This window comes from Larus michahellis, chromosome 4 (assembly GCF_964199755.1).
Source record: "Larus michahellis chromosome 4, bLarMic1.1, whole genome shotgun sequence".
NCBI lineage: Eukaryota > Metazoa > Chordata > Aves > Charadriiformes > Laridae > Larus > Larus michahellis.
Window position 1 is genome coordinate 48,010,715 of NC_133899.1, and position 16,382 is coordinate 48,027,096.

A 16,382-nucleotide genomic window follows, 5' to 3' on the forward strand; every position below is an offset into this window, starting at 1 on the left:
AGGTGCTGAGCAGAAGCAACCTGCAGGCTCCCCAGTTAGGTCTAGCCAGCTCAGTTTATCTGGCCAGGTGGTATGTGCAGCCTGCACCTTCTCGTGTCAACTTGTTACATGGATCACCAGAGTATTTCACTGCATAAGAGCTTCCAATGTTCTCAGTCACTTTTTTTTTTTCATTCCTGCATCTCTGTCTCTTCTTTGTAATAACCAGCCAGCCTTTACGCTGCAGCTTAAGTCAACATTGTTACATTTATGCATAGATTTTTACCATCTTCTTATCTTTCCTTTAAAGGAAAGGTGTTAGCATCTCTCATGGTACTGTGCATTATATAGGGTTAACTTTCAGCAACACTAGAATACAGCGCTTAAGCTTGATTATAAGACAGGTATGAATATCCTCTAATACTTACCCATACCATCTTCTTTTAATGTTACGTCTGTTCTGGATCCTGGATTCATTCTGTCACTTAAGCATTTATTTAAAAAAAACCTTACTGAAACCAACCATTCTGTCACTATGTTTGGCTGCTTCTTTTCCAGCTGCTGGTCTTCTTTCCCTCTGTGAAACAGGACAAACCCACCTCCCAGAGCTATTAGGTTGTTAACTGTAACAGCTAAAACTGTTTATCTCAAGGTTATAGCCATCACTTAAATTCCAACTATTTCTTTACTTTTTTTGCTTCATAATTGGAGATTTTCACTACATCCTGAGACATTTTCCAGCCCTTTCTGGTATCTTACAACAAGGTTAGTAATTAAAGATGCTTGCTCTTCACATTATAGCCTTTTCTTGTTCTCTAATGTGCTTCTAGGGCTCCTCTGTTTCTCCCGTTCTTGTGGTTACCTCTGCAGCAGGACAGCGTGCATCTGCTGTCACCTCTGTAGGGACTTTGACTTCCACCTCTCAAACATTTAACTCTTCCATCTGTTCATCGTTCCTGTATGCAACTTTTTGTCATTTCATTTTCTTTCTGCCTTCACCCACCCATGAATGATGGATGCTATTTTCTTTCTTAGGGTAAGAGAGTTAGGTTTCATACTTTTATCCTCCCAGAGTAACAGCTTTCAACACAGGTGTGAGTTTTGCTGTCTTTCCCCCTATGAGTTGACTTTTCTTTTTAAGTGGAGAGAGCCTTTGGCAGTTCTTTATTTCCTATAGCTATTTCCCCAACTTTCAGGGAGCAGAGTATAGAGGGTTTGGCCTTGGCCTGTTTTCTTGAGCCTTTGCTCTATGACAGATCTAGTTTGCTGGTTCAGTAGTTGTGGCATTTCTGAATATTTTCCTGAAGCAAATTATACAGCGTGATCACCAATTGTAACGCTTTGGGTACAAAGGATGAATCCCCCATCCCTTCACACAGGGGTTCCCCTGTCCCTGAAGACGGGGGAAGCTGCAGAGCAGGGAGGTCTTCAGGTCCCAGGCAATCACCCACTTCCCTTGCAGCCTGCTGCTGCCTTTTCATTCAAACACCTTGGTCATGTTTAAGCCAGTTTACAAGTTGTCCAAGGGTTGAACCCTGGCTGTAGTGTGAGGTTTAAGTGTAACACTGAAGTTTACATGTGCGCCTGATACCTGGTGAGGCCCTGCCACCATGAAGGACCCCAACCATCCAACAGACCTGTGCACTTGTCGTCCCGGAGGCTTGCAGCAGCACGCCGAAGCCCTGGTGAAGCCCTGCCAGCATGGTGGAGCCCCACCAGCCAGGAGACCTGTGTGCTTACTCTCTGATGCCATAAGGGTCACGGGTGCACACAAAATCTCCAGACAGGTGATCCATGTGTCTGCTGCCCCCAAGCATAATGATGATCAGCATTATAATGCAGCATACTGCATGGTCCCCATGCCAGCGTATGGGACCAGGCAGGCACCCATCCTTTTCCTCACTGTCCTTCTTCCAGTAAGGTGTTTCTCACCAGGATCCTGCCAACTACACCAAATGTAATGCACTGGGGCAAGGATCCAGTTAGGGATTTTTTAGGGATCATAGAATCATAGAATGTGTTGTGTTGGAAGGGACCTCTAGAGGTCATCTAGTCTTTAGATGTCCCTGCAGTAAGCAGGGACATCTTTAAATAGATCAGATTGCTCAGAGCCTCATCAAGCCTGGCCTTGATGATCCCAGTAAGAAAGGCACTCAGAGCCCGTAATGTATTAATTAAAATACCATTTATTGGATGTAACACAAGAAAGGGTATAGCCTTAGATGATCCTACACCCCTTCAGGTGCTGCGAACACCAAGTTGTATGGCATCATACACACACCTAGTCAGGCCATGGCATGCTGCACAGACCCCACCCATGTTGATGTTCAGCAGCATCGTGGTGATCAGGGCTTTTATAGGGTTTTCTTAGGAGTAAGCAACTTTATTCATCATTTTGCTGTCAAGCAAAAGGTTGTTCACTTAAGCACATGCTGCTTCTAAGACAAAGACACGGTGGTGACATCATCACCAGGTACCCAGTGGGAGCCACCTATGGGCTCCTCGGTCAGGATTAGTTGGCTAAGTTTATCCAAGTTTAGCCAAGTGATACGTGCAGCACAGCACAGATGTGCCTCTACCTACTCAGATCAACTGTTAAGCGAATAACACTTCTGTGAGGACCTCCTAATTCATAATTGCTCCTACGTTTTCTGTCCCATTATCTCAGAATAAAGAAGGTAGTTACAGGTCAGCAGATTAAGCCATAGGGGCCTGGATTCTCCCCTTCCCTCCCTCCATGTTGCTCCCCTTCTTTCCCGCTTCTGCTGTGACAGGGGGCACAGGCTTCAAACACAGCACGCAAGCCCAGCTCCAGCGAGAACACTTTGCAGCTGTGTCAATATTTGGAAACTGCAAGAGTTAGGATGGGCACCAAAGGGAGTGCAGTAGGAAGCACTGCGGCTTCATGTACAATTCCCCCCTCCCACGCCTGTGCTCCCGCTGGTCCCTCTCCAAGTAGCCAGGGCAGGGACTGAGCTCATCTGCCTCCTGACTTTAAAGAAAATAGCTAAAAATAAGGACATCCAAACATTTATCAGCTGAATTCACCTTCCACCCTCACTTCACATCAAAATGTCACGGATCTGACTCGAGCACCTTGTCTACAAACTGGTCGTAAAAGTTTATGGAAAAAATTGAATGTAGAAACTACAAAGAGCAGCTTCTCAGATTGTCACATTACTGCATTCATAGCACCCCAAAAAGGAACTGTGCTACTGGTGATTCCCTGGTGACACTATACCCTCCTCTTGTGCAGGGGGCACGGTGCCCAAAGAATTTAGGCCCTTAAACAAAACTTCTTTTGGGAAATGCAGATGTTAGAAAGGGGCAGGATGGAGACCAAGAACAGTTAAAACTGAGGATGCGGCAAATGAAAGCAGCGTTTGTATAACATGTGACAAGGGAGTGCAAGGTGGGCGAGTCTGAAAGACCTCTGTGTGGACTGGGATTTTTGGTCTCTTCCTATAAGGCCACATAAACGTGGCATTGGGAACTGTGCACTTCCTTCCTTCCTGAAATGGGACCGGTTTCCTTCATCACGCCTCAGTTGGTAAATGAGCACTAAAGATGGAGCAGCGGAAATACTGGGGTGTAGCTGTGGTAGTGCTGTATTTGAGCTTTTTGCTGCAGGGAACAGGAAAGAATTGGAAGAGGGGAAGCAAGAAGGTGAGAAAAAGAACAAGATTAATGAACCCAACTTGAATGTGGAGGGGAAAGGCAGAATCTTCTGAGCGTACCGAGATGAACTCTTGGGCCCTTACCTGGAGAAGCGAGGAGCCTCTTGGCTGGGGACAGTGAAAATTGCACTGTACAATGCAATTGGCACAACGAGACACGAAGCTATCCTTTTGTGTCATCAGACAGACCACCCAGCCACCGTAAGGCCAGGAAGCTGACAGCAAGCAAAACAGGTGACAGTGGAGAAGGAACACTCAACCCTAGCTCCAAGGCAGGACTTTGCTTCTGCTAATTGTGAAAAATGCTCTTCAAATAACCCACAACAGAGACACCTTGTAAACACTTGGGATGCTGCTTCCCAGCAAAGTCTAACATTAGCATCACCTTCAAAGGATCAGAAATGCTGCTGAGCTCCAAGCGTAAAAACCCAGGAAAGTGCTTGAATAGCAACAATTAATTAGAGAAAGAAAAACGTGAAAGGAAGGCATTGTTCAAAGCTGCTGCTTTGAGACCTTCCCTGCCTTCCCCACAGTGCACTGTCACCCACTGGCAGCGTAACAGAGGCAGAAGTACTGCTCATTAACGCAGTGGGTGTTCTCTCCAAGGAGTTATTCCCATCAACAGCCAATGCCTTCCCTGCACCAGGCCTGGCACGTGACATATGTAGGCTTATACCTGCAATGGGCGGCTTCCAAAAAGACCCAGGTCTACACAGGCAGTTACCTCCAAGACTGTTAATTCTGCCTGGGGCTGAGCTACAGGGCTTTGTTGCCACAGAGAGACAAGACAGCTAGGGTTTTTTTATCCCATTTTAATATGTACAGAAGATCTGTGGGGGTAGGCTGCGATAGTCAGGTCCCAGTCTCGACCTCCACCACTTCTGCCACTGCTCCGAAGCCCACTCCCTCCTGGATGATGACCACATTGTTTGGTGAGCCCTCGTCCTGCACTATAATGCACTTGTCCTCATGCTCACAGATGGTGATTTCAATGATGTCCTTTGCCGATGGCAAATGACCAGCAGGCCTCCTGTGTGCTCCAGGATCTGGGGGGGTGCCTCGAGACTGGTAAGTAGCAATGCAGTTACTTCTGGCTGTGAGCAGCAGCTTGGCTTCATTTGCTGGCCCCGGCATCTCCACCATGAGCAAGGTAGGCTCTGCCACAACCTCCTCCTGGTGGCCCTTCCTCTGAGGCCTTTTCCTTGCTGCCTGGGGTAGGTCCACAGCAAGCGAGGCCACTGCAGTGCTGAGTTCCTTGGGGTCCTTTTCTGGCTTGTGGGTGAACACATGGCGCGCAAGGCTCTGGGGAAGGGTGTAGCCCATGCCACAGAGCTCGCACTTATAGGGCTTGTCAGCCAGGTGGGATTTCTGGTGGCGCCGCAGCTTCGTGGCCAGGGTGTAGGACTTGCCGCACTGCTCACAGCGGAAAGGGCGCTCGCCAGTGTGCAAGCGCTCGTGGGCACGCAGCGTATGGGGGTCCCGCAGCGCTTTGCCGCAGACAGTGCATAGGTGGGCCTCACCCGTGTGGGAGATGAGATGTCGCCGCAGCTCCGGCAGCTTGGGGAAGGCGTCGCCGCAGAAGCGGCACTTGTAGGGCTTCTCACCTGTGTGCAGCCGGAGGTGCTCGCGCAGGTTGCTCTGCTGTCGGAAGTCCTTGCCGCAGTAAGGACAGGCGTAAGGGCGCTCTCCCGTGTGCAGGCGCATGTGGTTACGCAAGGAGCCAGGGTTGGCCAGGTGGCGTCCACATATGGCACACTGGCATCCCTTGGGACCAGCTGGGCCAGTCCCAGTGGCCAGGTGGATCTTCCTGTGAATGCGGAGAGAGGGACGGCGTGCAAAGGCCTTGCCACACTGCTCGCAGGAGAAGGGGCGCTGGCCAGTGTGCAGGACTTGGTGCTCCTGCAAGTCTCGCTTGGTGCGGTAAGCCTTGTTGCACTGGGTGCACTGGAAAGGCCTCATACCCCGGTGGGCAAACACGTGGGCCTTGAAGCTCTCCTCTGAACTATAGCTCTTGCCACACTCTGTGCACAGGAAGGGCTTGTGGCCTGCATGGACAAAGCGGTGCTTCTTGAGGTGGCAGAGCTGCAGGAAGGCTTTGCCACACTCACCGCAGCGGTACCTGCGCTTGATCATCTCCTTCTGGGACAGAGCTTTTGGTGGGGGACGTGGGCTGACAGAATGACCCTCCACTAGCTCCGTATACTCCTCATGCTCCTCAGGCCCCTCCAGTGTGCCCTTTTCCCCGTGCGCTGGGGATGCTGGTTTGGAGTCTTTGGAAACTTTGCTCTCTTTCTCACAAGTCTCTACACTCTCTCCTTCAGAAGGACTGGGCTGCTGGGGTTCCTGCCCAGCTATCCTGCCACCACAGTCCTGCAGGCACTTGTGGAGCTGGCTGGCCAGAGCATGCACCTTGCTCGGCTTGCCAACCAAGGGAGCACTGAGTTGAACCCCATTCGAGGGTGATGACAGATCCAGGTCTTCTGGACATGCCTCTTTATGCCCCATCTTGACTTTTTCTGTGGCAGATCTAGGATCCACACCCTCATACAATTCTTCCTTGCACCTGCCATTGGCCTTAACGATTGAGATGGCCTCGAGGTGCTGATTCTCAGTCCTCGGCACCTTGACTTGCCATGGCTCAAGTTCAGAAGTTGTGCTTTCCTCTTCTTGTAGCCCACGGAAATGCTTGGTGACCAGCCTCCTAACCTCAGTAGGGACATCAAGGACTGCGGATTCATCAGCTACCACCTTGGAGACACTGGGATCCCCTGCACAAACACAAAAGTATGGTCAATGAAGTAAATGCTGGCTACTGTTATATGACACAATTGCTGCGGCATCAGAGGATCATGAACCTCAGAGACAGAGACTCTGCTATACAGTAATTCTGGGGCTCTGGCACGAAAACCGTTACTTCTATGACCGTTTTTTCTTTTAAACTGGGGGAGGCGGGGGAAGCCTCAGTTCTCTCACCACCACCTCTGTGCCGCATTTCTAGTGTGGCACAGGCGGTATTTCTAAGAGATACCACGCCTGGCATAAAAGAGGGTGGCATGTTCCTTTCTCGGCTGGTCGCTCTTAAAAGCATGGCCAGGCCAAGATGGCAACCCCGGCGGGGCTGCGGGGCGGACACCAACCAGCACAGATACCGGGGGGCAGCACCGTCCCCCCGACAGAGAGCCCAAGCCACCGGAGGCCCGGGAAGGCCTCGTTTCACGCCAGCGCGACACCTACCTGCGCGGGGCTCCGCCGCCGTCCCGCCGGGAGAGGCCCCGTCCCCCCGCACCGCCGGCCTCCCCCTGGGCCCGGCCTCCCGCGGCGCCGCGATCCCCTCACCTCCGTCCGGCCGCCTCTCCTCCGCCGCGGCCCCACGGGCCTCCTCCGGCCAGTAGAGCAGCTCCGCGCCCGCCGCGATGGGCCGCCGCGCCCGCAGCTGCAGCCGGCCGCCCGCCCAGCCCAGCCACACGTTGGCCTCCGCCTCCTTCGGGCTCCGCTGCACCAGGCTGCAAGGCACGGCCACAGCGTCGGCCGCGGGCACGGCCGCCCGCTCCACCCCGCCCGCCTGTCCCGCCGCCGGCGGTACTCACCTCCTCCAGCCCGGCCCCGCCGCCTCCTCCCGGGCCTCGCCGGGCGGCCCCAGCAGCGTTCCGGCCGGCAAGGCCCAGCCCACGCACCACACACCCGTACCCCGCTCCCGGGACAGCGACGGCCCCAGCGCCAGCCCGGGCGGCAGGCTCCGCAGCGCCGGGCATGCGGCGTCGGGCGGCTCCCGGGAACCCGGACCGCCGCCGGGGCCCTCCATGTCGGCGGAACGCTGCGAGAGGACGGCGGGCGCGCCCGGACGGCGCCCGGCGGCGGAGCGGAGTGGAGTGGGGCGGGGCGGCGTTACCCCGGTGACGGGCCGCGCTTCCGGCGGGCGGCGGATGCCGGCGGGGGGTTGACAGGCGGGGCGGGCCGGGCCGGGTGGCGGCCGGCGGCGGTAGCGGCAGGTACCGGCGGTGGCGGGCGGAGCGTGGTGCTCGGGGAGCGCACCCGGGCCCTCGGTGCGGCAGCGGGGCCCGGGGCGGGCCGCGGGGGTGCCGGGGAAGGGGCTCGGCGGCGGGGCCGAGGCTGAGCGGGCCGGGGCTGGGCCCGGACCCCCGACCCCCCCCTGCCCGGGTGTTGCCGAGCCCGGGGAGCGCCCGGCGGGAGGAGCCCGGGCACCGGCGGGTATTGCGGTCCCGGCTCGGAGGCCGGGGAGGTTTAGTGGCTTCTCCGGCGCTGACGGTGTAGCTGGGCGCTGGGGCCGGGGCACGGCGGGGCTGATCGGGGTGCAGCCCTCGCTGCCGGCCCGTCCCGTCCCCCGCGGCTGCAGGAGGCGGTGCGGGAGCGGTGGGGTGCGGGGTAACTCGCCTTCCCCTGACAGCGGGGGGGCTGTGAGATGTCCCTCCGTTATGCAGCTGGCGTGTACTGTGGGGACTCGGGTGTTTTCTTTTAGTCTTTGAACCTCTTATTTGAATCTGGAAGTTGGCTCCGGGTTGTCACAGGAGCTCAGTCTTAGGGAATGGGCGAGAATCAGGTGTGGGGAGGAGGAGGAGGAAGAAGAGGAGGAGCGGTGCAGCCCCTGTAGTTTCGCCACAAGCTCCGTCTGTGCCGGGCGGACCCAGCACGGCACCGGCCGCAGCCTGGGTGGTGCGTGCCGCAGCTCCGGGAGGGGAAGCGCAGCTCCGCGCTTTGCTCTCAGACCCCCCCGGGAACCACTAAGAGGAGGCTGATGATTGCGAGCTGGGGTGGATTTCCAGCGGGCACGGAGGTGGCCTTCAGCAAAGGGTTTGAGATGACTGGGGAAGGAAGGCTGCTTATTTAAAAAGCTGTTACAATAATGAAGGACCAAAGAGTTTCCCCGAGCAGTAGTGTGTCTGTCCCGAGTTAGTTGATCACGGTGAGCCAGACAAAGCCGGTCTGGCTCTTGACCCTTGGACTTTATCAGGGTAGTACCGGGGTAGTGATGCTCTCACCGAGTCTCAGTCCTGGAGCTCAGTGAGGGCTTTGAAGGTCTGCTGCTGAGTAACCGCTTCCTTTTTTTTTTTTTTCTTTTTTTGCAATGTACTTGATATTAACACTGTGGCAAAGTGCAGGGACTTGCTTAATGTGTACAGAAAAGCAGCCACTTGTGCAAACAAAACGAAACTGGGAGGAGGCAGAGATGGCAGCAGAGTTAGAAAAATAACACAATCACCCCAGAACTGGGATTCCTTTGGGTCTGAGCATTGCTTGTTAATCGGTCTGGGAAGAAAAGGCCACTTGGCTTTTGTAATTCTTTATTGTGTGTAAGTACAGGTCCAGAGCGTGGTAATACATGCACGGACCTATTTTGATATGTAGGTTTACTTCTGAATTAATAGTACATCTGGCAGAAAAACAGGAAAAGGAAACTGCCAGGTAGGTGCAGCTTAGAAATAAACGATGGAAAAGTAGTGAAACTGGAACTGCAGAAAAAAATAGTCTGTGTAAACAGCAGCTACCAAGAGTTCATAGATACAAGTGACCTGTCTTCACTAGGTAAATTCTGGTGGGATCTTGCATAAAGAGTCTCCAGTTCAGAATTTGTGTGAAGATTGTATTTTAAAGGGCTGAGGTTTCTTCCCCTCAGCAGAATGTGCTGTTCTACAGCACGTTTCTCTGTTATCAAGAAAGTAAATTTTTATTAGACAGCAAGTGTTCCGGTGTTCAAGTGTTCTGCACCAGTGTAGGTGGTGCTTTGAAATGTGAAATGCTTTGAAAAGTGAAAACAGTTGGCTCTTTAGAGCCTGGCAGTAAGTAAATGCTTCTGATGTCAGTTGTGATTCTTTAGTTTTTAAATGTTTGACTAGGCTTTTTACTTTTTAAATTTAGGTACGTCATTTTTCTTACCCTATGATTGGCCATACAGAGTGTATCACTTGCCTCTTGTGACATTTGTCTAAAACAAGTAGGGTTCTGAAATCGTGTTAACTCTGGTGAAATGCTGTTTTTTGACGATTTCACCCTTATACCGATACAGGATGGACTGTCTGTTCAATGACAGGTGCTGCTTATGGGTCAGTTTTGAGCACACAGAAAAATCTCATGCAGCTGCAGTATCAGGAAGTAAAATGTACACCCTTATACTAAAATCTGCAAGTAGTTTGTTTGTTAGTTTGTTACATTCTAACTCCAGCTCTCTCTTTCCCAGTGCCTGCTAGTTCTCAGGCATTTAGAGGATTATATTTCTCTAAACTGTTCCAGGATTACCTGATGTGAGACTCCGTTCTTTTATCTTTTGTGCTGTTGGGAAAGGGCTGGGGAAAATTCTGCAAAAGCCTTCTGGGGCTCTCCGTGAGCTACAGTCTGGTTCACAAGAAGGACCTGAAATCTAAGAGGTCATTTCTGCCATGGAGCACTCACTTAGAGGCAAGGGATGGAGCTGCCTGCCTGGCTGTGAAAAGCACATGGAGGTATCTGGGGAGTCTGGTCTCCCGTTCCAAGGGGTAAGGAAGGTTTTGGCAAGAGCGCTATCCACTGGGCTCTTTTTCCAGCGTGGAACTGTAAGGAACCTACTAACAACTTCCTTCTTCCACATGGTGCCACACTAGGATTAATTTTCTGCCTAAGGGGAAATCCCCCAGTGCTGTCTAATAACCAGCTCTGCTGCCTCTGATCAAGCACTGCGGGTTGACTGTGAAGCCAAGACGCAACCTGTGTAGGGACAAGTGAGGATGCTTGGTGTCTTGCTGGCCCTATGGCAGTACCATCACTGCCTTGTGGGAAGATTTGGTCCCTGAGTGCTTCAGGACCTCACTTTGGGGACACTGTTGCTACTGGGCATCCCCAAGAATGTCACAGGAAAGGCATCTCAGTGGATGGCAGCAGTTGAACGTAGGTCCTCTGTCCCCACCAGCGCAAGGAAGTCCCTGGGAGCTGGGAATGCTCAGGGGCTGCCCTGTGAGGCCGCGGATGCTTCCTCAGCATGGGGTGCTGGGTTGTGGGGCTGCTAGGCTGCAGTGGGGAATGCTTTAAGCACACTGAGTCATAGGAGGTGGTGCCTGGCATTACCATAGAAATCGGATAAGCTGCAAGGGGTGGGGAGTCCTCGCCTGTCCCTTGGCTCCGCTGCTGCATGGTTCCACCATGAGCTCACAGTACAAGGGAACCTGATTTCTTGCTCCTCGTCACTTTGGTATCAGAGGAGCTCAGGCAGATCGTGCAGTCCTCACCGGACGGCAGGGAAAATTTTGCTTGGGTCTCTGCTTGGCTGCAGTGGTCAGATCCCATGTGTTTGCCATGCTGTCTTGGTGATCCACTGCCCTTATATGTCTTGCTCTCATATTTTGGGAATCTAATTTCATTTGCTTAGCAACAGCTCCCAGCCCTTTGGGAGCCCCAGAGAGGTGAAAACTGGTTGTAAACTAGTAACAGATGAGGGAGGACAGGAAGTAGTAAGCATGGAGTGATCCAGAGGGAGAGGACAAAACACTGAATATCCAATTTGCTGTACTCTCAAAATGCATCCCCAAGCTTGGTCGCAAGTGTTGCCCTGACCATGGATGTGACGCCTTCTGATGCTCAACCGCTCACAGTTTTTGTTCTCTCGTGTGAGAGTTTGCTACTCTCACATCTGAGTAGCTGTTTCATCATCTTCTCTGGATAAATATACACATGCAAGCTCTAGGGATGGGAGATGGAAAACATCGTTGCCCCCCTCCATTCTGCTAAAGGAAATAGCTTCACTCTGTGAATATAATCATATAATCTTTCCACACAAAGGCATTGCGCCTCCTCAGATCGTCTTTGAACCCTTTGCTCTCCTCATAATACAAAACAAGCACAAGCCTGTCTGAGAAACAGGGTTACAGAGAGTGTTGCTGATCCAAGGTGTCATTTTGTTTTGCTACAGTTCCTGTTGGCGTGCTGCCTGTTGGCCGCTGAATTTGCTCTCCGTGTGGTCTGTTTGAGCAATCCAGATCTATGTACTTGTCCTTTCGAGTGTTTCCTTGCTTATTTCCAGGATGCTGACTTTAGAGGCTAACAGCTGTTTCCTAGGGGTTGTCCCTGAGAACTGGTACCCTGAGGAGGTACTGTATGCTGTGCTAGCTTAGTCCTGGGTGTGACATATCTTCTGCTCCAGGTGAGAGCGAGAAATACTTGCAAGCAACAGCAAACACACTGAGCTGTCTGTTGCTTGGACCCTCTTAATTCCTTGGTCTCCTCAGGATTATGGCATGTTTCGTGAAAAATATTCATCCTAGCAATATGGCTTTAAATTAAAGATATGATTCCTTGCTATCTTGTAGGAGAAGGGATTTTCTGGATGATGCTGAAAAGAGATGAGGGTTATGTGGGTATTGTTCTCCCTGTCTTACTAGCTCAGCCTACGAAATCCTGTTTTAAGAAGCTGTTTGTTCACTTCTGTGTTCAGATCCCAGCACACTGAAGCACCCACTTCGGTGCTGTTGAGAGCTCTGTCCCTCCCTTACAGGGAGAAGGGGGGCGATTCCTGGGAAAGCTTCCAGCACTGGGCTGACTGTGGAAACAGCTGGGCTTGGTGCCAGCCCTTGGGGAGGGAGGGGGAGCTCAGAGCTGGTACCATGAGTGTGTCAGGCAGGGTCTAGTGTAGCCTGTCGCCTTCCTCAGCGTTTTGCTGCTGCTCCTGTTTCGGGAGAGAAAATACTCTGGGCAGAGCTGTGGTCAAGCAGTGACTCACCGAGAGAGCTGGTACAGGCTCCTCATGGCCTTTTGATAGCATTTGGCAGGAAAGAATCTGACATATGTCAGTGCTCCTGGCTTGGAGGAGGAGGAGCTCCCGCCTGTGTTAAGGGGGAGGGGAAGTGTGATCTCTGGATCAGTGAAGATAAGGGAGGATTTGGGGAAAATCAGTGAGAAGAGGAAGAGTCTCGATGGGGAGGTAAACTTGTGATCTCTGTGTCTCACCTAGCAGTCTCCAGTCCTCATTCTAGGCGCTGAAAAATAAACTGCGCTATTTGGGGGCCATGGCTACAGACCCACTCTCGGAGCTTCAGGATGACCTGAACTTGGATGATACCAACCAGTCCCTCAGCCAGCTCAAACTGGCCTCCATAGATGATAAGAGTTGGCCAGCAGACGAAGCCCCTGCTTTTCCCAAAACAGGTAAGTATCCTGGTTGTTCAGGGTCTGGGATTTGGCCAAAAAGAAATGGTTTGTTCTGCAGTATTGTGGTCATATCTACATATACAGAGAGCCCCGACTCCATTTGAAAGCTTTATAGACACATTAAATCTTGTGCCACACCCAAGTGAATTAGCCCTGCCCTTTAACAGCACTAAAAAGCTGAGAGCCAGTTGATGTAAATAGACTCTTCTCATCCTGTGGCTGGCTGCACTTTGGTGCTGATAGTACAGACGTGCTGTAAGTCCTTGAGTGTCCTCAATTATGGTCTCCTGAAGGATAGTTTGGCCTTCCTGAGTGGAAGGGTCTTGTACTTCCATGTGGGAGGTGGGCTGGAGATCCGAGTTGTTGCTCTGAAATCCTGTGCTATGGGACTGCTGCCCAAAGAGGTTAGGGAAATTAGCCCCAGGGCATATAGGATGGCCATCTGTCAAGGGATGATTTTAAGATCTCCTGCTCTAAAAAGCCATGATGGTGCCCTTGGCACTTGGTTTTGGTCTTTGTCAATGTTTGTGACACATTTGAACAGTCATTTTTGAGTAGGTATACAGTCTGAGGGACATGTATGGACCTCATAGGATTGACAGGTCTCTTCTGAAGTCACTGCTGCTTTTGCCCACTCAGAATTTCAAAGGTGGGTTTCTGAGGTGGACAGATGCATACATTAGTCCCTCCCATGTTAAAGAACCATGTTTTCTCATCTCTCTATCTCTATTGTACTCCTTACTAAGGTGCTTCAGATTCCTTCTTCTAATTGCCTGTTCCTTGTGTTTTGTGCAGAGGACTCCAAAGGCTCCCCTGAGCCGATCACTCACCTGCAGTGGGATGATCCCTACTATGATATCGCCAGGCACCACATTGTGGAAGTAGCAGGTAGTGGTCTTTCTGTTTTCTCCTTTGATGTCTTTGCAGCTGGGCTGAGGAAGGGTCTTTCTAATGGGGTTGTGGGGGCATCTGCTGTATGCCAGGCCCAAGTGGCAGCGACAGCTGTCATCGTAAACAGAAGGAGCACCAAACTTCTTGAATGTTTGCAATATGTGTAATTTTCCATTGACCTCGGTTAGACTTGCATTCCTGCTTTGCACTTACCTTCTTTGCTCTTATATTATTAGCGGGACGTGGTTGCTTTTGCTGAATTGTTTCAGATGTGGCCCTTGACTATATCCTGAGCACAAGATGTGGTTTTTGCATGATAATGCCACAGAAGTTACCTTGTTCTGCAGTACAGCTGCAAGGTCTTCAGCTGACTGAGTAATCCACAATAGGTCTGGCAGCTCTCTATTTATTATATCTGAATGGCCAGAGCTCACCATCCTGTCCAGAAACAGCATTTACAGAAATCTGAAATAGGGGGAATAAGCCCCATGTCCCACTGCAAGGAAAGACCTGATCATTCAGGGTCACAAGCATTCGGATTTTCTCTGTGTGGTTGTCTTATCCATATTATTTTAATTATACTAACCCTTGGCAATTTACTGCTGGGACCTCCATAAGAAAAAGTTTTTAGTTTTTAGTTTGCTAAAACTAAAACTTAGAAAAAGTTTTTTAGTTTTTAGTTTGCTGTGATAAGTCTGAGGGAAGGGTAATCCCAGTTTGTCTTGCATTTCTGGTTTAAAAAAACAAAAAAGCACCTCTTCAACCTGTTGTGATTTGATTCATGATTCCTCCTTGATTATCTATAGCCACCTCCTACCCCTCCTTTTGCCGTTTCTTTGTACCTTGGTCCCTGCCCCACGTGTGAATTTGCAGTGAAGCAGAGGCACAAGGTGGAGTCCTCCTAATTAAGGGTTGTTCTGCAGCAGGGTTTGACCACAGAGGGAAGATTCTCAGGCACTTACCTTGGTAAGAGTTGTCCTGACATCATTCTTTTCTGGACTGTCTTCTAGCATGAGCTTTCTTTGTCATAACCTCTCATGTTGCATTTTTTGGGGGAACAAAATGGTAATGGAAAACTCAAAAGTAGTCGTCCTTTGTCTCCTCTGTTCCTCTGGCTGCTCAGGTTGACAGGTCTGGTGTTTAGCATTTGGGCCATTATGTCTTGTAGATTTGCCACAAGTGTTTTCATTTGCAAATGTATTACTAACCTTTTCTTTGGGGCTGGAGTTTCAGGAGTGAGGTTGATGGGGGTCTGCTCCCTGGTCTCCCTTTTGCTGAAACTGGGAAGGGACAGATGTGTGGACTCCACCATTTCAGTGATATTACCTAGAACATTCGGAATTTGAATCGTGGAGGTAATTGGTGTTTTCTGGTCTCTGGGAGTTGATGAGTTAAGTGATACTGTTGTTCACTTCAGACAAAGCTTCAGACAAAGCGCTTAGCAGAGAGTTTAGATGGGAGACATTGATAAGACTGGAATGTCAGCCCAAACCGAGGATATACTTTGTGTGCTGCCTTCTGACGTAAGCACCAGGCTTTCTGCGGGATTTCTGTTCCGAGGTAACAACATTTTTTTTTTTTTCCCCAAGCTCTCAGAATGGAGTATCATTCCAATGGAGGTGTGTCTCAGTGGCTGTTGGAAAGCAGCCATTTCACACGTTGTCTAGGATAGCAAATGAAGAATTATCTGACTTCCTGAAAGGATTTTGGGGTGGTATGATGACTGACTGGGAGGTGTGCCTGCATTCTGAAAGAGATCTCTTCCCCGTCGTCGTTTAAATCTGTATTTCTAGTGAGCTCTCTGTCCCTGTCGTGTCTCTGCATGGTGCAGAAGCAGCTCAGAGAAGCTTCTGTCGTTGGCGACTTCTGGCCACTTTTCACCAACAGCTGGTTTATCTGAAAAGCCTGTGATGGCCCCCCGCCCCCAGAAGGTGGTGTGATGCCTTTCGTGGCATCGTAAGAGCTAGTAACAGAACTCTGGATAGTGGATTTGATGCCACGTAGTTTTGAGACTCGCTGATGTCTCATCTCCTAGAAGCAAGATTTATGAAGTTGATCAAAGGAGCCTAAATTGTAATCTGGGCTCTGGGGAGAAGCTGTTTGTTCAGTTTTCTTGGTCAATAATTAATAACAGTAACTGTTTAGAGAATCAGACAGGGTAATGTTCTCTGGGCTGTTGTTGGAGGCAAACAATCTGGGAAAATCTGGAAAAATCCTATTAGAAGTAGCCTGGAGAATCAAAATCTCACTGGAGGATTGAAATGGAACTATTCGGATCTGGCTCTACTGACAAGTTGTGCTTGTCAGCACTTTCAGGTGCAACAAATGCTCCTGTGCTGAGCCTGAAACAAAACAGCTCCACCCTTGTTCTCTTGTAAATATTAGCAAGCGGCAGCAGATCAAGGGTAGTTTTATCCATTCTGCTGATTTATGAGCTTTCTCTTCCGTGTCCTTCCCTGTTCTGCACTTCAGAGCAGAAAGCGTATGGCTAACTCTGTTCTGGCCTTCCCTGAAATACGTTCTGGGATGATGATGTTCTTCTGAGGCAAAAGCAGAAGGCTAGTTCCCATCCTTGGGCTGAACTCCGTGATCCTAGGGTTATCCTGTGTGGTCAGAAAAGTAATTGCTTCTTGCAGGATGGGTGCACAGTGTTAATAACTTATTAAATGCCCAGTTTTGATGACAAAAAGTTAGAGTGTTCATGTT

At 50.7% G+C, this 16,382-nt stretch overlaps 2 protein-coding genes across 13 annotated transcripts in view; one reads left to right on the forward strand and one right to left on the reverse strand.

The window, feature by feature from the left end:
- Positions 1 to 2,152: 2,152 nt before the first annotated feature.
- ZNF408 (zinc finger protein 408) lies at positions 2,153 to 7,525 on the reverse strand. 2 transcript variants are annotated; one of them, XM_074584466.1, is made up of 3 exons: positions 7,244 to 7,525; positions 6,891 to 7,159; positions 2,153 to 6,424 (listed from the first exon to the last, which is right to left on the reverse strand). In XM_074584466.1, the coding sequence occupies exons 1-3, from the start codon at positions 7,456 to 7,458 to the stop codon at positions 4,509 to 4,511; spliced, it is 2,400 nt and encodes a 799-aa protein (XP_074440567.1). In that variant the 5' UTR covers positions 7,459 to 7,525; the 3' UTR covers positions 2,153 to 4,508. The 2 variants fall into 2 exon arrangements, with proteins under 2 accessions (XP_074440567.1, XP_074440566.1); XM_074584465.1 differs by having other exon boundaries at positions 6,993 to 7,159; positions 7,244 to 7,520.
- ARHGAP1 (Rho GTPase activating protein 1) overlaps positions 7,523 to 16,382 on the forward strand; it is a 33,795-nt gene continuing 24,935 nt past the window's right edge. For 4 of the 11 annotated variants that reach the window (XR_012586680.1, XR_012586679.1, XM_074584483.1 and 1 more), the window contains exons 1-3: positions 7,523 to 7,645; positions 12,589 to 12,782; positions 13,581 to 13,673. Coding sequence is in view for 8 of the 11 variants with exons in the window: in XM_074584483.1 (XP_074440584.1) it covers positions 12,644 to 12,782; positions 13,581 to 13,673 (232 nt within the window). In the remaining 3 variants the exon portion in view is untranslated. Of the gene's footprint in view, positions 7,646 to 12,252; positions 12,369 to 12,509; positions 12,783 to 13,580; positions 13,674 to 16,382 lie in introns of those variants that run through there. The other 7 variants (XR_012586681.1, XM_074584482.1, XM_074584481.1 and 4 more) reach the window with 5 other exon arrangements.

Excerpts from the sequence above, each read along its gene's own strand:
- ZNF408 (XM_074584466.1), bottom strand. The coding sequence starts at position 7,458 with ATGGAGGGCCCCGGCGGCGGTCCGGGTTCCCGGGAGCCGCCCGACGCC. Across the intron at positions 7,160-7,243 it reads GCGGGGCCGGGCTGGAGGAG|CCTGGTGCAGCGGAGCCCGA; the intron begins GTGAGTACCGCC and ends CGTGCCTTGCAG. Across the intron at positions 6,425-6,890 it reads GGCGGCGGAGCCCCGCGCAG|GGGATCCCAGTGTCTCCAAG; the intron begins GTAGGTGTCGCG and ends GTGTTTGTGCAG.